Here is a 22,758-nt window from a genome sequence, read left to right on the forward strand (position 1 = left end):
CTATCTTCCTTTTTTCAGTTCCTGATTGATTTTCCGAATTGAGTTTTTTGTTACAATTGTTTTAGAAGATTTTTGACATCTTTGCTGTTTGTTAAATACATGTTGATTGATGTGTTCAAGACACAGCTTGAAAGAGGTCTCAAAACAGTTTGAGATTGTTCCAGTTACATAGCTTAAGGGGGAACCCTTTGTTTTAGGCTGAAAAGTGAAGTTCTAAATGGCAGCTTATAAAGCCTCGTTAAATGCTTGAGTTTTGAATGCTGTTGAAGGTAGTTCTTAATTTGCATTATTTTTTTTCTTGCTCAGAAAAGAAGAAAGAGATTTCCAAACGTAATAGACCTAACATGTATGAGAGTGCTAAAGTCGCGAGAAATAAAGCTGCACAGGGCAAGCTGAATGTGCAAAAATATGATAAGGCATGAAGACATAGAAACTATTTATGCTGTAGAATACTACTTAAGTACAGGGTCTGATTCTTTCTTTTTTCATGCTGAATAATGTCTTACACTCCAAACATTGCAAGTAGAACTACATGTATGGTAATGGAGTATATATTTTGAGAAAGGCTATCATGATCTGGCTGTGAGCTAGATCTTCAGTGACTTCGAATTCGAGTATGTTGGCTTTAATAATATTCATCATTTATGGTATGTTTCAAATCAACTAAGCATGTTAAAGTTACTTCTTTTAAAATACCAAAATATATTAAATAGAGTAAAATACAGCAAAAGGAATGATCAGTAGGGTATTAGCCTCTCCCCGCCCCCCCCCGCTTTTTTTTTTTTTTTAAAATCCCACTTTTATGTCCTGGTTGACTAAATCATTGAACAAGTACTTTGTTTTACACAACGTATTTTTTAAGCTTTGTGATTACTCCTTTCTTAATTTGATTTGTATTTAAGTGCTTTATTAAATAGCGTGTGAGCTTTTTCAAGAAAGTGCCAGTTAGATCAAGGAAGGTAAACACATCTTTAATGTCAAAATAGTCTTTTCCAGCTAAGTATGTGATGCTTTCTAAACTGGCAATCAGGCTACCTTTGGCTGCAGACCTATTAGACCTGCTGATTGAAGGGGTTTTGTGGCATGTCAAATGGGTGTTCTCTTCAGAGTGCTTCATTTAAACTAGCACTTAGAGACTGCATGGCACTAGTTGAAAATTATGGTGGCTGTAAGTGGGGGTTTGTTAACCCTATAGACCTTATGCAGACTTTATTTTTTGGTATAGATAACCCAGCAGGTTTTGCTGTAAGAAAATGAGAATGCTCCTTAGTCTGCAAACAGTGGTAGTCATTGTAATTTAAAGGAGAAGGCCAATAATAAATGAGATCTGTACCCTTTTCAGTAAATACAGCTATTTTAAAGATAAAATAAGAGAACAAGGCCTTAGTATGTAAAGTGTTGGTAAGAACTATTAATAGGAAAATATTTTTGTATTAACGCTTTTGCTGCAGAAATCCCACAATTGTTTCAACAGACTCTGTTGATGGTAGTAGTGGTGGGAGCCCATGCACAAGCAAATCTCTGTGGCCCATCCTGCGTGGCAGGGTACATACTGGTGCGTTATTTGGCTGAGCTATATGGTCAGGTTGGCTCAGTGGACAGATGATGGAAAGGTTTTTGCATTGTAGGCAAGATCTGTAGGCTTTTTTGTGTTGAAGTTGGTTACAGCTGTGGATGCGCGATCAGGACTTAATATGCTACTAAAGAGGCAGTGTGTTGTTCTAGTAACTGCTCTTTAGAAATAAGAAACAATGTCATTGTACTCTAAAAGCACTCGGTGCTAGTAGTGTTGTCTTTTGTAGCAATGGAAGCTTCAGGTATTCCCTTTCACCCCAGTGCTGCCTTGCACCAGGCGGCAAAAGGAATCAGGAACTTGATCTGCTCTTTGGAAGAAACAGAAATAACTAAAAAATCTGTGAGAAAAGTATTTGAGTTGTATCAGTTCCATAACCGTGCCATAGGATGACTTTACAAAAATGGAATACTTTTAAGATGGCACTGGTAAACAGGATACGTGTGGTATGCCTCTGAAGATGATCAGAGACCTCTGTGGGCAAGAAGGGATCCCTAATTCGGCAGTAGTTGGCTTCTGCTGCTTCTCCAGGAAGTAACGTATTGGGGAGCAACATGTCTCAAGTTCTGGACTCGCTGGATTCCCCTATGGTGTGCAGGATTTTAGGGGGAGCTGGATGTACCTGGGGGCAAGATTCAGCAGGTGATCATGGCCAGCAGTGTAAGACTTTTGTCAGGTTTCAGCTTCTCATGAGTTCAAGGCAGATACCGTGAGTTTCTGTAACGCAGAGGTGCCTGTCCAAGTTACCCTGTTCTAGATATCTGCAGAACTTTGATGGAAGCCCTTAACTAGCTGGAGCAAGATTCTCCTTATCAGCTACTATGGTGCATCTTCTGTGCATGGGACTCCTGATGAGTTTAGAAACATACTTCTGCTGTTTCTTTCTTTCCCCACTAGACCACTGCAGGAATTGCAGATTTGCTGTTAGGTTTACTGTGCTTAAAGTGAAGTCAGTGTTTCTAACTGCCAGTCCTGCAGGCTCTACATGAACGCTGAATCCTGCTATTCTCACTCATAGCTATATAGCAAAGATGTGTCAGATAAAACTACGTGTTCAGTTACCTTTGTAGAAAACATGCCTTTGTACAGGAGGCATTATTTGGCTTACAGTGTTGTTTTTTTTTTTTTAATTAGTGGCAGTTTGTGTTAAGAAAAGGACCCAGCCTTGACTTTAAGTCTTGACGTTTACAGGGCTGACAGTTTAAACTTCTCAACTAAGCAATTCTGATCTGCAGTCTTTCAGTCATTTTTAAAAAAAAAAAAATCACCAACCCCCCCCTTTATACCTCAGGTCCCATAATTTGGATTAGCAATAATCTTATCTTTAAAAAAAAAAAAAGTATTTTAATTTTAATTTTTGCCAGGTTTGTTAGTAGATGTTGTAGTATGGTGTCTTTCGCAAGATACCTCGGTGGGAAAACCGTGTGAAATTTATTCGTCCTGAAAAAGAGAAATGAGCAACAATAGTAAAAAAATTAGTGAACAGTCAAGATTTAAGATTATCTGTGAATAGAATTTCCTGTAGCTTTTCTAAATTGGCAAATTTCCCTCAAGTTAACATAACAGGCAATACCACTTCAGATGGGAGAGGGTGAATTGCAGAATCATTGAGGTTGGAAGGGAATTTTGAGACTATATAGTCCAATCCTCCTGCTCAAGCATGATCCTTGGTATTCCTTCAGCCATGAAATGCAATTCTTGGGTATTTTTTTGGCCATGAAAAAAATTTTTTTGATCTACTGAAATCCATATTGTATGGATAATTGTCCTTACATACCTATTGAATCAAAATTCGGATGGAAACAGTAATAAATTTTATGGAGTTAGCTGTGCCTTAATATACCTACATCACAATTACATTTGTTAAAGACAGTTGGATTACTGTAACTTATTTTCTTGTTGCATTACAACAAGTAGGACATTAACAAGTTAATGTTCTTTCTGAAAGTACCAAATTTCTAAGGTCAAAGATGGCCACCAGAGTTGATCAGAGTCAGACCCTGATATGTTAAAAGAATGGCAAAGCTCCCATTTGTCCTGTTTGAAGGGTAAGCTTTTTGTTACCTGGAAGCATACTAGACTCTTCAAAGATGGTGGTGCAGGCAGGAATAGTCATGAGTAAATAATATTTGAGCTGCCAGTGTGAAAAGAAACTGGTCCTAACTTTTTTTTTAAACTAACTTGGTATCCAGTGGCATATTAGAGTTTTGTTTTTTAAATTGTTCAAAGATAACACAGCTTTGCAATATGGTAGGTAACGCAGTACGGTGTTGTTTTATTAAATGTTCTCAGATCTGACAACTCATGCAGTAGCTCTTTTGACCAGATTGGTTTAAATTACCAAAATTGGTTTGTTAATTGGTGATAACATTTTGAAAGGCTTTTTAATGAGAGGATTACATTCGTTGAGAAAGTGTTGTGTTAGTGTAGTGTTGAGAATTATTACTGTGCTGTAAATTACCTTCTCTGCTATCTCTGTTGGAAGATGAGATAGCTTAACAGCAGGTTTGAATAGTTTGCTTTAGGCCACACAATTGAAGTAGTCTGTGCTGGCTAATATTACAACTTAAGGAAAAGCTGCTTACAAACATGGTGATTTTATAGTTTTATGTGTCATATTTGTTTATTTCTTTAGAGATAATTTTGAAATTGGGTGGAAAAACTCAATTTGCTGTACATAGTAACATAAGTATTACATTTTGTGCGTACGTGTGAAAAGACCTGATTTTTTTTTTTTCTCTGTGTCTTTACCCTAGATATTGAAGCACAAATTCGAGAAATTCAAGGAAAAAAGCCTGCTCTTGATGAAGCACAAGGAGTAGGCCTTGATTCCACAGGATATTATGATCAAGAAATTTATGGTGGCAGTGACAGCAGGTTTGCTGGATATGTCACTTCTATTGCAGCAACTGAATTGGAAGATGTAAGTGATTTTATGTTATTTTTTTTTTTTTAGGGCATGCATTCTAAGTATTTTGGAATTAATTTTGAGTAATTTTTAATAGCAGTTGCTGAAGTAAAAGCAGTTATTGTCATTAAAGCCATACTGGACCAAATATGTCTTATCCAGGAAGCTCATAAGTTCTAAGTCTGGCTTGTACTTCATTGAATTGTGCTTTGAAAGTCATGTAGGTCCAAGCAGAAGGCAAAAAGTTGTGGTCTGGTACTTAATTATTCCAGTCAAGACTAACACTGATTAGCTTTGTTCTGTTGTTGCTGCCAAGATGGAAAATGATGGTGGAAAAAAAATCTAAGAAAACTTGGGCCAACAAACCTAAGTGACTATTTTAAGATTTCTATTTCTACTTCATTTCAAATTTCAGAGCCACTTTTGAGAATTGGCTTTTTCACTGTATTGTGCTCTCCTTATATATCCTGTTTGTAAGATTACTGTATGTTAATTTCTAATGTTAAATATTTGACCACATTTTCAGTTGGAGGAGCAGTCAGAAACTACAGTTCTGACCATAAATACAAAGGCAACTACATATTACACCGAGTGAATGATGTTTTTAAGGTGAAGGAAGATTATTATGTTCAGTTTATACTAGTTGATATATTTTTTTAGTGATGTACTATGTGTCATTTGTAGACTTCTAAGAATTCCTTTATTAAAAATTTCCATTACAGGGTCTCACTGAAATCAGTTCATAGTTTTAAGAGCAGTTTTTCTTTGGGGTTGCTGTAAATTATTGCACAGAAACTGGCTACTAATATGAGGAAATAGCAAAAGCATCTTACACATTCTGAGTACTTGTTATGGCCATTGTGATTGAGAAGGTATAACTAAATTAACATTAATACATTTCTGAATTTTTCACTGTTTCTGAAGCTTTTTTATAGGGTTACTTACTGAAGTTTTGTTCTATATTTAGCTGGCTTTTAAGAAAAAATGGTTTGAATTTCTGTGCACCAGTTTTCACATGCCAAATAGGGCACTATATCAATAGTGCTAATATGAAATACAGACTTTTTGTATAACTAGTATAGACAGCATACTTGATTATATGTAGCATATTGCAAAATACTTGAGTCTTGTAGAGAAAAAGTCATCTTTTCAGTGATGTGGGAAGGTTTATATGATTTAGCAGTTTGGGAGTAATAAAACAAGCTATATGAAAAAGCTTGCTAAAATTTGGAATTAACTATTCTAGTCCATTTTTATCTTTTCTATGACCACAGTATATTAATTTGACATTATTATATCTAAATATAATACCAACATGACAAACTTGCCGTGTCTTTTTACTGACAGGATGATGATGACTACCCTTCTACAAGTTTGCTTGGCCAGAAGAAGCCAGGGTACCATGCTCCAGTGGCATTGCTTAATGACATACCACAGTCTACTGAACAGGTATGTCTAAATTGAAGGCACAATAAAATACTGTTGTAGGTTTAGGGGAAAGAAGTGTTAAAGTTTGTTGAGACCAGGTCTTGTCTTCTGAAAATACAAGATGTATGTAAAGGGTTATGGTATTTTAATTTGCTGTAAGCTTGTTACTGCTTTAGTTTAGAATTCCACAGGGCGCTAAAAATTGGCACTTCCACATGTAAAGGCAATGTGGGCATATACACTAAACATAAAAAAATTTTTTTTGGTAGGTCAGATACTTAAAAAATGAAAATAACTGGAAAACTTAATGTCCTTTACGCTTCTATTTTTGTAAAGAAAATGTAGTCACTTGGGTTTTATATTCCTGGAATATTTTTCTGTGAAATTTAAAAGCATATGAAGTAGCATTAAGTCCCCCTGCAAAAAGAGAGGGAAAGGTTGGCAGCATGAAATGCTTCGGTAAAAAGTGAATAAACTTCTTAAAATAGCAAATTTTTGTCAGAAGTTATTTTCATAAGAAATTCTATGTTAGAAAGAATAAAATTCCAGTTACAGAAGTAAAATCAGTATCAGCATAGTGTTTCAACATTCCTGCATAGTTGAGATTAAAAATAAAGTAGGCCTCTTTAGTAATACTGGAAATGAATACAGGCTTATGGTCACCAGACACTTTTCATATTGTTCTTCATATGTATGTGACTAACAAGCTTTTTTTGGTTTTTAGTATGATCCTTTTGCAGAACACCGTCCTCAAAAGATTGCAGATCGGGAAGATGAGTACAAAAAGCACAGGCGGATGATGATAATTTCCCCTGAGCGTCTTGATCCTTTTGCAGATGGTAATTTATTTTGACTTTTCTATACCCTTTATGAAATTTGTTGTCTTTAATTGTCTTTAGCCCTTTGATTTCTGTTGGCATGCTTATAAACTTAGTTTTGTTTTAAACATCCCCTTTTCATAGAGATTTGGTTGAAAACTTAGATGCCATATTCTTCATCTTTATAATACAAGTTTTCTTTCCAGGTAGAAGGACAAGAAAATAATGAGCCATTGCCATAGAAACACAAAGGGTTAAAGGTTTCTCTTTTCATTTTGTTTTGGGTTGTGCTTTATACTTTGAACAACTTGTGTATTGAGTGCTCAGATTCTTTCAGTACCTTGAAAGTTTTCATTCCAAGTCATAGATTTACAGGGTTACTGCTTTTGAAATGCTAGTTCTCAAAATAGAGCACCTAATTCTTACCATCCTATGTAAACTTAGGTGGTATAGCTAAAAGAAACAAAAGCATATATAAGACTTTGATACTATTAATAGTTCAAGTCTGTTCTGATAATTTTAGAATGCAAGTCAGGAAAAGGGGTATTAGTGGGTCTGACAGAAACTTTCTTCAGGTGAGTGAGTTTCACATGTGGCAATAAGGTGCCTGTTGGCTTAAAATTAGTAGCTATTTTGCAGGTTTTACAAATGAGAATTTCAGCCTGCATGAATTAATAGGGATATTAATTATTTTACTTGCTTAATTGTAATTGATATAAACATGTATTGTCAGAATTCACAGGCCCATACTAACTGTCCTTAATTTCTTTCCTACAGCAGTACTGCTATATGCCAGTCCTGTCTGCATTCTTAAGGGTGCAGTTCAACACATCCTGTGTAGATTATGGTGAAAAAGTATTCCAAAGGAAAGTCCTATCAAAGCTAGTGTCAGAATGACACAGCCAATTGGGCAATGATCTTCAGCATAGAAATGTTTAAGAAGTTTATTTTTTTTCCCTAAATTATAATGCTATACCACTTGTATAGCAAATCTGCACATTTTTCTTAAAGAAAAGTGTTTTTCTTGACAAGTCGTATTTTTATAAAGTTGGGCTTCTTGTAAAGTATTTAAAAGTTTAATTAACGCAAGATACACAGCATAAAACAACATATGGTATACAAAACCCATTACCTGTGAGTATCGTTGTGGTGGTGTATGTACTGTATTGCATTCAGCTCCCAATCACAATTGTACCTTGAGAAGAGAAGAGGGGGAAAGTGTCATCAAACAGTTTTTGGGGTTTTTTGTTTTGTTTGTTTTTTTTAAATGAAGCCCTTTTATGATATGACACTAGAAGATCTGGGAGACATGTCCAGATTTGTCAAACTTATAAATGGGTCTTTATGATAAAACATTTTAAACATAGGTATGCAATAGTTATTTATAGTCAGATAACAACTAGGATTTAACAGCTTACACAAGGTAATGTTTTGAATATAAATATCTTTCCAAAGTGTTACTAATGGTAAAGAGATAATTTTCTAGGCTTCTATTCTGCTGCTTGAAGTCAGAACTGCTGATGGAGACAAAGGCACGAAAGTGTACGTATTCCGGATTAGCAACCCAGGAACCCATCACTTCTGAAGACTCTTAACTGTGTTGTCATTTTATCATTTATATCGGCTTTAAAATATTTGTTTGAAACTGCAGTAGTTATGTTTGTGTTCAAACAGGTTAAATTGATCAGCAAACTGAATAAACGTAAGATACATGTAATTTTTAAAATTTTCGATCAAAAAGTAAAATTAAATGATCATGGAATAATATAATATTAGAGCAGGACAATAGAAGAAATCAATAGTTTCTGCTTATCCTATACTCATTGTGCTCCATTCCTGTTGCTGTTCTCTTCCGCAGGAGGGAAGACACCAGATCCTAAAATGAATGCCAGAACGTACATGGATGTTATGCGTGAACAGCATTTAACAAAAGAAGAGGTGTGTGGGGGGGAGGGTTTTCCACTTGAACTTAGTTTAATTTTACAGCCTTGAAAGCATGTTAAGAAAGTGGAAATGGAAATTCTGTTGACTTTTTGTCTTGGCTTAGAAGTCTTTTTCTTTGGAAAATGCTGTTCTTCACATGTTGAAAGTCAGTAGAATTTAAAGATGAAAGTTTTGGAAAGCTTCTGTTCTTACATAACACCTAAACAATGGAGGGAGAAATAGTCTCAATATATTTTAATCTGGAATTTTTTATAGCAATTGGACTTTTTGTGGTTTATTTTCTTTCAGAGGATGAGAGACAAAAACTAACAGTCACTGAGGGGTATTCAGTGTCAGAGATGTTTGGTTTTATGAGCTTTTGTGTAGAGGGAATCCAGGGAAGTTTTAAAAGGCTTTTGTTGAAGCATTTACAACAGATGTTGCAGTACTAAGAATTCGTTTAAGGTTGACATTAGCTTTTAAATACTAAAAAAAAAAAAAATAATTAAAAGTACGTGCTTTATTCATGGCTATTAAAAATTCATTTTAATAGGTAAGAAGATCCTGGTAATATAATAGAATTTCTTGTGTAATACCTACAGTGCCATCTTGTTAATTGGAGCAAGATCTTGTAGTTCCAGTGACCTCTGTAGGTTTATATTGATTTACCCTACTTGTCTTACCTTAATTGAGGAATTAATTCATAATTTTGACAATCTTACTGTCCATGGACCCATTGATAAGTGAAAAACAGTCTGGGTTATTGTGCTGTTTTAACAATGTCATCTCAGAATTTTAAATAAGAATTTCGGGGCTTTTTTATGTCGTGGGATATAACTCACATGAATACATTTTCTAACTCATCCACCTTTAATTTACTGAAATGGAACTTGTTTCAAACAGATGTGTAATGATTTTAAGGCATACATATAGGTGACAGAAACTGATAACACTCAAAATTCTCCATGCATTTGCATTTGTTGTAGTAATGGCTTTTATAAGAAATGAATTTAAAAACAGCGCCTCCAAACATATAGCTGCTCTGTCAGTATAGAAGAATTTGAAAAGATAATGAACTTTAAATTAAAATAGTAGCTAATTGCATGTTATTTGAGCAAAACCTCAAAAAATAGCATAACAAGATACGATACAGCTGAAAAATCTCTTTTAAAGGTCTAATCTGAAGAAGCCTTCTTAAGAAATCTGTTTCTTATGTTTGTCTTTTTGTGCCCTTGAATAGAGGGAAATTAGGCAGCAACTAGCTGAAAAAGCTAAAGCTGGAGAGCTTAAAGTCGTCAACGGAGCCGCATCTCAGCCACCTTCAAAACGCAAACGGCGTTGGGATCAGACAGCTGATCAGACTCCCGGTGCTACACCTAAAAAATTATCCAGCTGGGATCAAGCAGAGGTAATAATCCTAGTGTTCATCAGCTTATCTACAGAAGACATTATTAATGCTAATCCTCTGGAATTTCAGAAGTTTCTTACTGTACAAAAAAGAGTAACTAGCAGTCTTTTACTGTATAGTATGAGAGACATTAATACTTCTGGTTTTGTCTTGTGTAGACTCCTGGACATACACCATCTCTGCGATGGGATGAAACTCCAGGCCGTGCAAAGGGTAGTGAAACTCCTGGTGCCACCCCAGGCTCAAAAATATGGGATCCGACTCCCAGTCATACACCAGCAGGAGCTGCAACACCTGGACGGGACACGCCGGGTCATGCAACACCAGGCCATGGAGGTGCCACTTCCAGTGCACGTAAAAATCGATGGGATGAAACACCTAAAACAGAAAGAGGTATTTATGGCGAACTGGAAAGCGTGTAATAAGTTTTGAATGGTTGATTGTATAGGATTTTTTCACCTTAAGTAAACAGTAGATTCAGAAGTCAGGCAAGAAGTAATTATATTCTGACATCTAGTGGTTGATGTGAAGTGATGTTTTTGTCTGAGTTTGTAGCATTGAATTCTGCCTGTTGAGTAAAACTCATGTCTGTAAAAGCCCCTTGGCTCAAAAATTGAATCAAAGTTTTGTGGTATATCTAGTGACTGCTGCAGGCTGGGATTTTAATGTGTAAAGGACATAGTAAAGGAGCTCACGTTGAATTGCTTTTTGTGATACATTTATGTGTGTGGTTTTGAATTCTAATTTTTTTGAAGAGGTTAGCATTAAAACAAGTTTTGGAAGCATTTTCTCACCTGCCTAATTTGAATGAAGCTCGTGTGTCAGAACAGTGAAACACCATTGTTCCTTAATGCTTTTATCAAGGGAGTACGTGGACTACTTTGTCCAATTTCTAGACTGAGTTCTTTAGTATTTTTTAGAATTTTATCTATTTATGCTAAGATTCAGCAAGAAAATGACATGCTTTTTTCATAAAATGAAAGCTCTCTGTTGGATATTCTTAGTGTAATGCCTGTGCTTTTTTAATGTTCTCTGAAGTAGTCTTTACTTTTTGTCTAGTGTATTTGTTTATTTGATACTTGATTTGTGTAGACATGAGGACGAGATATTGAAAATGGGTTTGGATATTGATCCTATAGTTGGAGTGTACACTGTTCAGCTTTCTGCAAAAATTGTTTTGTTTTTCCTTAGATACTCCGGGACATGGCAGTGGATGGGCTGAGACGCCTCGTACAGATAGAGGTGGTGACTCCATTGGTGAGACACCAACCCCAGGAGCAAGTAAAAGAAAGTCACGATGGGATGAAACACCTGCTAGCCAGATGGGTGGCAGCACTCCTGTTCTGACACCTGGCAAAACACCCATTGGTACACCAGCTATGAACATGGCAACTCCTACACCAGGTAAGGCCAGTCCATTCTCTAAGGCTTCATTTTTTTTCTGTGGAAATGAAGCATTTACCTTTATATTGTATTTTGAAATAGACTTCTGCCTAACATGGTTTCCTGCCTGTATGAAAGTGGTCAGTATATCCTCTGCTTACCATTTTTAATGCCCACAGCACTCAGTTCTGGAGGGGAATCAAGACTGAGGTTATATGTCTATTCCTGTTCAATTTAGTTGGTAAAAGATTGATAAAAGGCTCTCTGAAAGTTTGATACCTTACTGGCTACAGATTTCAGGAAACTTTGGCTCAATAGTGCACTGAAAGGTTAGGTAAACAAGTCATCTCCTTCTGCATACAGAAGATTTTTCTTTTTTTAAATCCTTTTTAAAATTTTTTTTTTATTTATTTGAATATAGGTCATATCATGAGCATGACTCCTGAGCAGCTGCAGGCTTGGCGTTGGGAAAGGGAAATTGATGAGAGAAACAGACCACTTTCTGATGAAGAATTGGATGCTATGTTTCCAGAAGGATATAAGGTAGTTAATCTGGATTAAAATGCAGCAGACCATGATGGTTTTTTTTCTGCCAGGTGATATTGGGGTTTTTTTGTTTTGTTTTGTTTTTTTGTTTGTTTTTTTAATGAAGTTGTTCCAGAAGTAGAATGTTTCACATTAAGTATTGATTATTGATTGCAGATGTTTGTTCAATTCGGTTACTGATTTATTGTAAATCAATTAGAAAGGGAGAATGAAAGGTGATCTCAAAGGGCAGTTGTTATTCTGCTTCTTAATGTTGGGAATGCCTGACAAGGCCAGAAATGAGCTCTGAATGGACTGATAAAAATATTAAGTCCAGATGTAGAAAAACATAGAAGAGAGTCACAAATTCTAAGTCAGCATGTACACTGTGTTGATATAGATATTGAAATGCTTCTTTAATACTTTGTAAAGAGATTTCAAAGTTTATTATCCAAGCTCTCAGCAGTGGAAGTGAGCTTTCTTCGGAAATACCGTCAGTACAGGATAAGCATGAATACAAACTGTCACGGTGAATTTGTTTGTATTGCCGTGAACATGGGATGTAGTGTATGCAGTAACACTCGCACAAATCCCCAAACAAATAAAATGGAAGATATAAGTTTAGTAATGTTTTGTATTTGATGCCTTCCTCTTTTTATATTTGTTGTGATAAGATGAATTTTGTTCTTTCTTCAATAGGTTCTTCCCCCACCAGCTGGTTATGTACCTATTCGCACTCCAGCTCGTAAGCTTACAGCAACTCCAACACCTTTGGGTGGTATGACTGGATTCCACATGCAGACAGAAGACCGAACTATGAAGAGTGTTAATGACCAACCATCTGGCAATCTTCCATTCCTAAAACCAGATGATATCCAATACTTTGATAAACTGCTGGTAAATGAGATTTCATGCATGCTGATTAAAGTTTCCTGATTTCTTTTGAATATGTAGCAATGCCTGTTTCTTTGTCTGGAATTATTTGTAGGTTGACGTTGATGAATCAACTCTAAGTCCTGAAGAACAGAAGGAGAGAAAAATAATGAAATTACTTCTGAAAATAAAGAATGGCACACCTCCCATGAGAAAGGTGAGATGAGTTGTCAGATGCGTTTGTGTAATTTCGTTTTTCAAAAATCTGCGTTTGTTTTAAGGTTTAGTTTCAGTTGTCCGTGGGATTTCCTTTAAAATAACGTCCTAAACTTTGATATCTGTTTAGTGCTTTCTTCCTCTTCTGTATCTGTGTGGCTTTTTGTTTGTCATTCAATGTAATTTAGTATTGCTACTCTTTGTACGGTAATGTCAGTCACTAAATAGTATATGGCTTATATAATTTTTTTTTTTTTTTTTTACAATTATGAGAAACTAGATTTATGGTGCTTTTTGCTTACAGGGCGTCGTCATCATCTGGATTTTGCTGCTTACACTTAAATTAGCAATGTAGCTCTTAGTTAAGTTTCAGCCTTACACATTATGCAATACATTAGGAGTCTGTTCTGCATAGTTTTGCTCTAAATTGACCAAGGCACCAAGCTGCCTAAACGCAAATAAGTGCTGTATAAGCTACTTTTCAGATGGCGCTGTTCTTAATATTAGACCAGGAGCATGCTTTTCTTGAAAATGGAACAGCTGGGAGCTAACATCAGGGTGTTTCTCTTCACGCATTCATTTTTCAACAGATCAGCATAAAATTGTTTGAAGTAGAGTTTTGCAGTAGTAGGAGCGAATATTTTGAAGCCTGTGGTTACAGTGAATTACATTTTAACTTGGTTAATATCTACCTGTTTTGTAGTTGTTCAGTGTTGTTTCCTTAGTTTAACTGATAGGCTGTTTGGTTTTGTTTAGGCTGCGTTGCGACAAATTACTGATAAAGCTCGGGAATTCGGAGCAGGGCCGTTGTTTAATCAGATTCTGCCTCTGCTGATGTCACCAACACTTGAAGATCAGGAGCGTCACTTGCTTGTCAAAGTCATTGACAGAATTCTTTACAAACTGGATGACTTGGTCCGACCATACGTACACAAGGTCTGTTGCAGTTTACTATTTCATCTTTGATTTGGTTTTTCTGATCATTGCTGGGAGAAGTGTGTACTTTATTTGCATATCAGAAGAGGATGATACCATGTTTTTTTAACATAATTGGCTTTCATATTTCTTCTTAAGCCAAACTTTAAGTTCTTGTAGTGTGATCGAAGTGTGGGCTTTATAGTACTAAGGCATGATGTAAAAATGATATATGCACACCTGGGGGTGGGAAGGGGATCTTAATCGGATCTAGGTAGTATCTCCGGGCCAGGTCCTTCAGAGACAAAGAGCTGTAAAAAGAGCATAATAGATTTAAATTTTTTCTGGTCATCATAAAGCTTTAAGCTTGGATCCATGGAATCATCTCTGTTTCATGGAATCTAGTAGGGCCAGAAATACCACTAAAAGTATTAATGAAAGGAAATATTAATTTGTTTATCTTTTTCAGATCCTTGTTGTCATTGAACCACTGCTCATTGATGAAGACTATTATGCTAGAGTGGAAGGCAGAGAAATTATTTCAAACTTGGCTAAGGTAAAGTTCCATCCATCCTTCATTAAGGCACTGAGTTAGCTTACGTATAGCTGCATGTTTACAGGCACGGCAGAAGAATTAACTGTGCTGTTCATAAATCCAATTGGTATGTTTTGTATGTTTTTCCTTCAGGCTGCTGGTTTGGCAACAATGATCTCCACAATGCGACCTGATATTGATAATATGGATGAGTATGTCCGAAATACAACAGCTCGAGCCTTTGCTGTTGTTGCCTCTGCTTTGGGCATTCCTTCTCTGCTACCCTTCTTGAAAGCTGTCTGTAAAAGCAAAAAATCCTGGCAGGCTAGGCATACTGGCATCAAGATTGTACAGCAGATTGCTATTCTTATGGGATGTGCTATCTTGCCTCATCTCAGGAGCTTGGTTGAAATTATTGAACACGGTAAGTTCTGCTTTCCCAGGCAAAGTTTTTTTTTTTTTTAATTCACTTTATATTTGGAAAATTTTTCATACCCCAGTGAGGCACAGTGATAGTAAGGTCCTTGTTTTGTATGTTCTTTTGACACTGAGAAACAGTTCAGCTGACTCTGAAAGAGGAATAGTGGTTCAGTTTTCCTGAAAATAAGTCAATCCTTTTTATACTGCCCCTCTATTTTTACTATTTTGAACTTAAGTCACAAGAAGTACAAGAAGTGGTACTAAACACTGTTCTCTTGCAGGTCTGGTGGATGAGCAGCAGAAAGTTCGCACCATCAGTGCTTTGGCTATTGCTGCTTTGGCTGAGGCAGCTACTCCCTATGGTATTGAGTCATTTGATTCTGTTCTGAAGCCTTTATGGAAGGGTATACGTCAACACAGAGGAAAGGTATATCTAAAATACTTTAGTTTGAACTGAAACGGATTTATATCTTCTGTGACTCATTAGAGTTGTATTTCTGCATTTAAATAGGGTTTGGCTGCCTTTTTGAAGGCTATTGGTTACCTGATTCCACTCATGGATGCTGAGTATGCAAACTATTATACCAGAGAAGTCATGCTAATCCTTATCAGAGAGTTCCAGTCTCCTGATGAAGAGATGAAAAAAATTGTGTTGAAGGTATGTCAGAATGATTGTTTAGCATTAATACTGAATATGTATGTTTTTCCTTTTCTTAACAACAACAACAACAACAACAACAACAACAAAACCTACCCCCAAACCACCCAAAAACCCAAACCCTACAGAGATTTAAAATTGTTGGATTTTTATTTCCTGTCAGGTGGTAAAGCAGTGTTGTGGTACGGATGGTGTTGAAGCAAACTACATTAAAACAGAAATCTTGCCACCTTTTTTCAAACACTTCTGGCAGCACAGAATGGCATTGGACAGAAGAAATTACAGACAGGTATTTTGTTTTTTTAATTGGAAAATTATTTACAGTAGAACAAAATTCACATTAGAATGTTCGTTCAGGCTAGATGCTTAATTTTGTCTTGTATGTCCTGAAACTGAATTTTGTTTGGACTAGCAATTTAGAAGTTGCATAGATAGAAGATTCACAGGTTCTTAGGAGGCTATCAAGACATTTTACACCTGTGAATATGAGTCTACATCAGTTGTAAGGTGGGGTAGTTCATCCCTTTTGTGTTCTTTAAAATGTTGGATGATTTCTAAAGGTAAAAACAGTTGTTTGTAGTGGGCTTAACATGCATGATGCTGTTTCTCCTCTTCAGACTAGGGAAATTTATTTTCAAGATGTAGAAAGTTGGTTTTAACAACGCATACTTAATTGCTTACTTAATTGCTTACTTAACATTTGTATATTTCAGTTGGTTGATACAACTGTGGAGCTGGCAAATAAAGTTGGAGCAGCAGAAATTATTTCTAGAATTGTGGATGATCTGAAAGATGAGGCTGAGCAGTACAGAAAAATGGTCATGGAAACAATTGAGAAGATAATGGGAAATCTGGGGGCAGCAGACATTGATCATAAACTGGAAGAACAACTTATTGATGGTATTTTGTACGCCTTTCAGGAACAGACCACAGAGGTATGGCCAAGGGTGTTTAGTATTTGGTTCACTTTAATTGTAAGCTACCCCACTGTTAGTTATACAGAAATGTATGCTTCGAAGTTAGATTTTTAGAATCCTTTTTTAGATGTCAGTGCTCTAATCGATGAAATCTGGAAACAAGCTCTGGAATGTTAGTATTTCAATAGCAGTTTTAGATGATGTCAAGTTTCATTAAAATGTAGTGTTGCTGTTGGTCTGATTTTCCTGTGTTATTTTTACACTCAGGATTCTGTGATGCTGAATGGTTTTGGCACAGTCGTTAATGCTCTAGGCAAAAGAGTTAAACCCTACTTGCCACAAATCTGTGGTACGGTTTTGTGGCGTTTGAACAACAAATCAGCTAAAGTTAGGCAGCAGGCTGCTGACCTGATCTCTCGTACTGCAGTTGTCATGAAGACTTGTCAAGAGGTATTGTATTGACTTGTCCTACCAAATTTGCTGTAGTATGTCATAGTAATGAGGGGGGGGTGGGAAATTAACTTCTAAATATTTTTACTTGGTTGTAGGAAAAACTGATGGGACACTTGGGTGTTGTGTTATATGAGTACCTGGGTGAAGAATATCCTGAAGTACTCGGCAGCATACTCGGCGCACTTAAGGCTATTGTGAATGTTATAGGTACGTTTGTGTATTGATTACATGCCTGTTCAAGAGCAAAGTGAAAAGGTGTTACAAGACTAAATACGCCTCTTTGAATTCACTAGGTATGCACAAGATGACGCCACCAATCAAAGATCTGCTGCCACGGCTTACACCTATTTTGAAGAACAGACATGAGAAAGTACAGGAAAATTGTATTGATCTTGTTGGGCGCATTGCAGACCGGTAAGTTGACTAATGATAAAATATTTGACCCTCCGTGTGGGCAATTGTAGCAAAAGCTAAAGCTGAGTATCAGGTTTGGCATCTGGTTATTTATTGTCATATCTCTTGATATTTCTTAAGTTGTGCAAAAAGATGAGATATTTAGCGGACAGTGTTGAACATATTGTAATTATATTATTTTGCAAACGCTTTGTAAGAAGTATGTTGTCCAATGCAAACTTAGAATGCACACAACATAATAAATTTTGAGTACACTGTTAACCAGTGAAGGTCTAATGTTAACAGGTACCTAATTAAGAAAAGTGGTTAAGCAGTATCCCTCTGTTGATAGCAGATGAATAGGTGCTGCAATTTATGTGGTTTTATTTAAAAACTTCTAATATAACTGAGGATGTAACACTTTATTCTCTTTCAGAGGTGCAGAATATGTTTCTGCAAGAGAATGGATGAGGATCTGCTTTGAACTGCTTGAATTATTAAAAGCTCACAAGAAAGCAATCCGAAGAGCCACAGTGAACACTTTTGGTTATATTGCGAAAGCTATCGGGTAAGTTGCTCTAATACTTATCCTCTTCTACACACAGTTACCTTAACATTGTGATGACTGTGGGGTTTTTTTGGTGAGAGATATTCAAACTTCTCTACATTTAACATGTTAAATGTGTAGACTTGATTTTACTCATTTTGTAGAAGGAAAATACAGTCACCTATTCTTCCTTAACATAGGGTGCTGCACTTCTAAACTAAATTTGTAGACAAGCAAGGTTAGAGTATAATTTGGTAGTAAGAGCTGTTTGTCTCATGAATTTTTGATACTGTGATATGCATTCAGACCGTCTCTGTATTCTGTCATAAACTCTCCTTTAAATACTCAATCTTCTCTTCTCTTGTTTGTCCCCAAATCAATACTTCTAGTGATTTGCAAGGGATTTTTTGCCACTAAGGTGATACTGCAAGTCAGCAAATTGTAGAATGAAGCACAATTCCCATCTTTATGCATATTCTTAAATAAGTGACCAATTGCTGACTTAATGCACATACAGCAAGCAACCAAGGAATGCACTGTACACGACATTGCTTATCTCTGTCAACGTGCATGGTTTTATACAAGTTTGTAATTACCTGTAGGATCAGAGTAATAGTGGGGAGGCTACTGCTATCCTCCAGAGTTTACAAGAGGCAGAACAGAAGGCAGGAAAAAAGCTAAGTTTAGAGAAAGTAAAAAATGTTGGTCATGAAAATTAAGATCATGCAGTTGCTTAAGCTGTTTTACAGTTTCGTGGTTTGTATTGTTTCCCAGTTACCTAAACTTTTTTTAAAGGGCTAAACCATGCTTTTCTGCCACTTGCTGTTTGAAACTCAACTAATTTTATCCAAATCCTCACTGAATCTATTGACGTGGACGCGCATGTTATCTCTTCCAGACCTCACGATGTATTGGCTACACTGCTAAATAACTTGAAAGTACAGGAAAGGCAGAACAGAGTGTGTACTACAGTAGCAATTGCTATTGTAGCTGAAACATGCTCACCTTTCACAGTGCTGCCTGCACTCATGAATGAATACAGAGTTCCAGAGTTGAATGTCCAGAATGGTGTGTTAAAATCTCTTTCTTTCCTCTTTGAATACATTGGAGAGATGGGAAAAGATTACATTTATGCTGTTACACCATTGCTTGAAGATGCTTTAATGGACAGGTGAGTGCATTTCTTACTATCTATGGTACAGTTAGCTGTGGCCATATATTTTAAGTATGTAGCTGAGTCTTAACAGTAGCAAATACGCATATTTTCCTTGTTTGCTGAAGATGTTAAGTGACCAGCATAATTTGGAAGACATTGTCTGCAAATAATTTGGATTATATGCCTCTATTTTACTAATACTTATGGAGATTGAAATGATACAAGTATCTTAAGTGAGTCAAGACTTCTTACATTCAGACTGCTTTTGATAATTTCTATTGTTATACTTTTGCTGTAGAATTAGAATGCAGTAGTTTGTCAGAAAACTCCCTCTTTTTTTAATTTACTGATTTTTTTTTTTACTCTGCCTCTTGCTGTCAGTCAATGTGGGTTAAAAGTGTATATTGGTGCTTTCAAAAAAAGTGTTATTGAAAAGAAGTACTATGTTTGTCCAATCATGTTGCTTCTAAGTATAATTTATTAACAGACCATTGTTCTCTTTGCAGGGATCTTGTACACAGACAAACAGCCAGTGCTGTGGTGCAACATATGTCTCTTGGTGTTTATGGGTTTGGCTGTGAAGATTCTCTTAATCATTTGTTAAATTACGTATGGCCTAATGTGTTTGAAACCTCTCCTCACGTCATTCAGGCAGTTATGGGGGCTCTGGAGGGCCTCAGAGTTGCTATTGGTCCCTGCAGAATGTTGCAGTATTGTTTACAGGTATGTCCTCACGTATGCTGGGGTAGCAGAGACAGCAATTATCAGGCAGGACTTCTTTCCAGGAGACAAAAAAGTCAACTGAAGATTGTTTCCAGCAAAGGAAAACAGTGTGGCTTTTAGTCTCTTTAAAGTATTCTTTAAACGTGGCATTCTGTACCAAGGACTTCAGTAATTGAAATATGCAACAAATGAGATTTTGGTTTTGCGAGATAGCTGAATACATTAAGGAACTTGCATAGAAGTAGCAGGTAACTTAGAATATAAATTGGCTAAAATACGGAAAATTGGCTAAAATGGAAGCATCTCACAAATTTTAAGGACACTAACTGATGACTGGGGAATAAATTAATAGTGCAAGGACTTACGAGAACAAGTAACAAGTGAGAGAAATAAACGAGAAGATAGGCTTAATATTAAATCAACATTATTTGTCATTAGCCAAGAAAAACAGCAAGACATTTGAAAGTGTGTAAGAGTGAAGCACTAGAAAACAGTGCTTTGATCGGAATCTATACCATTACATCAACACCAGTCAGTTCAGCTTCTGTAAAAGTGTATGTGGCGGTAAAATGTGAAGGCTCCTCTTCCATGTAATTGCATGTAACAGTTCTTGCTGCGTTGGCTGTAGAATCTAAACTCGTGTAACAGGTGGGAAGCAAGGATGAATGTAATGCAGATCAATGTAGAGAAGATGTGACAGCATTTTATTAATTATTTGCAGATACGGAATTTCACTGTTTTTTTTTTTTTTTATGTGGGGGGCCTCAGCACAAAGATACTGACATCAGTAGGAAGGTGTAAGAAGTCTCTTGCACAGTGTATTTTTTTGCAAATACTACTTGTATATTCTTATTATATAGAACTGTTTTTTCTAAAGCTTTCACATTCTACTCACTTATTTAGTTTTAATAATAGTTTGTCTCATCTCCTATCTCAGCTCATCTCAGCTCCTATCTAGCGCTCTCTGCACAAATTACAATTAGCAGAGCCAAAGAGAATACACAGTTCCTACCAAATATACTGCAGCAGGTTTTAATTTTTATTTTAAATGAAGAATATAAAACTAGAAATACATTCAGTGGAATTTCTCATTGCAGAAAAAAAATCTGTCTCTAAATAATACTTTGTTACTACTTGCTAGTTTAGATAGTCGCAAAAATTGGGAACGACACATTTAGTGTGCCTTCTTTAAGTGGTGTTAGTTACTATAATTGCTTTTTTAAATGCTTATTGTGCAAAACTTGATTAAATTCAATAACAGATATTTAGACCTTAACCTTGTAATAAATTTTGTTCCATTCTGTTTTCCAGGGTTTGTTTCACCCTGCCAGGAAAGTCAGAGATGTTTATTGGAAGATTTATAATTCGATCTACATCGGATCACAGGATGCTCTGATAGCACATTATCCAAGAATCTATAACGATGAAAAGAACACCTATATTCGTTATGAACTTGATTACATCTTATAATCTTCTTGTTCAGTTGTTTGTGTTTAATGCACAGCTGTTCTTCAATTAAACGCTTCAGATTTGATGATGTAAAATTTTAAAATATTGGAGATCAGTATAGACCTGGTCAGAGGCAGAGCTAGGAATCCAGTAGCATGATTTTTTAAATATGTCCTTGTTTTTTGATGTTAAACAGTTAAAGCCAGTAGTGACCAAGAAAACAGTGATTACAATGTACTGGAGGGATTTCATTTTGGATTCATCTTTATGAAGATTTAGATTTCATTCCTTGTGTTTAAAGGGGAAGTTTATTTGAGAAATAAACATTTGTGTATAAAAACTAATTTGTGTGTGGTTTTTGGACAGAGGGGCTTGTAAAACGAGTCCCTTTGGATTAAGTATTTGTTCATGTAATAAATAGGTGGCATAAAACATTTTAACCCTTTTTGTCATCCCCTAGCTTTTGAATAAATAAGAAAAACATACAAACTGTAGTTAATGTGTGTATCTTTGTCATGCAATAATGTAGCTGTAGTCTGGCTGATGGTTGTAGTAGTGGCAGTTTATTTGCATGGAAAAAGTAGTGTTTAATTGCTTCTCGTTATTGCTTCATCTGCAGTATCCTGGTTGTGGGGGTGGATTAGCTTGTTAAATTTCTGGAAGTTAAGCAGTTTATTGTAAATAGTATGTGTAAAATCAGTTGGGCAAATTATGCATATTGATCACGTTTAGCATGTCTGTTAGCCTGTATGGCTGTGTGGAGGAGGAAAAAAAAAAAAAAAAAAATTATGGCCTGTGCTATAATTCCTATAAAGAGCTAGGAAAGTAATGTCCCCAGCGCCTGAGAAGAGGCAATTTCTAAGTGTGTGTGTGTGACATAGGAAATGCTTCAGCTTGAGATAAGAAAAGCATTTTATTTCCTCATTTGCTTTTTTCCTTCTGTGCGTGTACTAAAAAGAAAAAGGTCTTAATATGTGGCAGTAAACCACATAAAACACAAGGTTAAATTATTCTGGTACTATTGCACCTTATCGTGTGTTTATAGACAACAGAAGGTAGTAGTTGGCTATCAGGCATGTTGTTCTGAGAGTCATTGATTCAAGTTGAGTGAATAAGTTCCATCGTACCAAGTTCAATGCAATGTTGTTAGCTGACTTCTCTCTGCTGTTTTACATAAATGTGCAGTTCTTTAGCTGTTCAGCATGTAAGAAAATTCCACCCTAACTTTCAAGGGCTAAGTTTTTGTTAGGGGCTTGGGGTGGCAGAACAGCAGCTTGGGACCCTTTTGTTCATGAAGGTACTAATTTGTTAGGAACTGAAAGAAGTGACTTCTTTCAGCAATGTGCTTTATTCTAAAATTCTTTAGGTGAAAACAGCTGGAACTTCTTGAAGTCTTTATTGCTGAACTGTTCCCTTGGAGAGCAACACGTGCGTTCTAGTCTATTTCTAGTGCTTTCTCATTTAATAATATTGTTTTTATTGCAGATGGCCTCCCATCTTCATTTCTTCAGTAGTTCTGCAAGATAGGACCAAGCAA

General features: G+C 36.1%; 1 protein-coding gene across 1 annotated transcript; it reads left to right on the top strand.

Moving 5' to 3' along the window:
• The first annotated feature begins 2,127 nt into the window (after window positions 1–2,127).
• SF3B1 (splicing factor 3b, subunit 1, 155kDa) lies at window positions 2,128–21,715 on the top strand. The gene is made up of 25 exons (XM_009585657.1): window positions 2,128–2,233; window positions 4,330–4,496; window positions 5,829–5,930; window positions 6,634–6,748; window positions 8,586–8,665; window positions 9,891–10,058; window positions 10,217–10,451; window positions 11,250–11,462; window positions 11,863–11,984; window positions 12,666–12,863; window positions 12,955–13,056; window positions 13,812–13,991; window positions 14,440–14,526; window positions 14,659–14,929; window positions 15,207–15,352; window positions 15,437–15,583; window positions 15,747–15,872; window positions 16,297–16,518; window positions 16,768–16,950; window positions 17,049–17,160; window positions 17,247–17,367; window positions 17,783–17,914; window positions 18,792–19,064; window positions 19,556–19,772; window positions 21,084–21,715. Exons 1-25 carry the CDS (start codon window positions 2,128–2,130, stop codon window positions 21,240–21,242), a joined length of 3,984 nt encoding a protein of 1,327 aa, XP_009583952.1. The 3' UTR covers window positions 21,243–21,715.
• The last annotated feature ends 1,043 nt before the right edge of the window (window positions 21,716–22,758 follow it).

Source organism: Fulmarus glacialis, unplaced genomic scaffold (assembly GCF_000690835.1).
Source record: "Fulmarus glacialis isolate BGI_N327 unplaced genomic scaffold, ASM69083v1 scaffold33669, whole genome shotgun sequence".
Lineage (NCBI taxonomy): Eukaryota > Metazoa > Chordata > Aves > Procellariiformes > Procellariidae > Fulmarus > Fulmarus glacialis.

Bases quoted from the DNA above. Each gene is read 5' to 3' on its own strand.
- SF3B1 (XM_009585657.1), top strand. From the start codon at position 2,128: ATGTCTCAAGTTCTGGACTCGCTGGATTCCCCTATGGTGTGCAGGATT. The intron at 4,497-5,828 runs GTAAGTGATTTT...TTTTACTGACAG, and splicing joins CAGCAACTGAATTGGAAGAT to GATGATGATGACTACCCTTC. The intron at 13,057-13,811 runs GTGAGATGAGTT...GGTTTTGTTTAG, and splicing joins GCACACCTCCCATGAGAAAG to GCTGCGTTGCGACAAATTAC.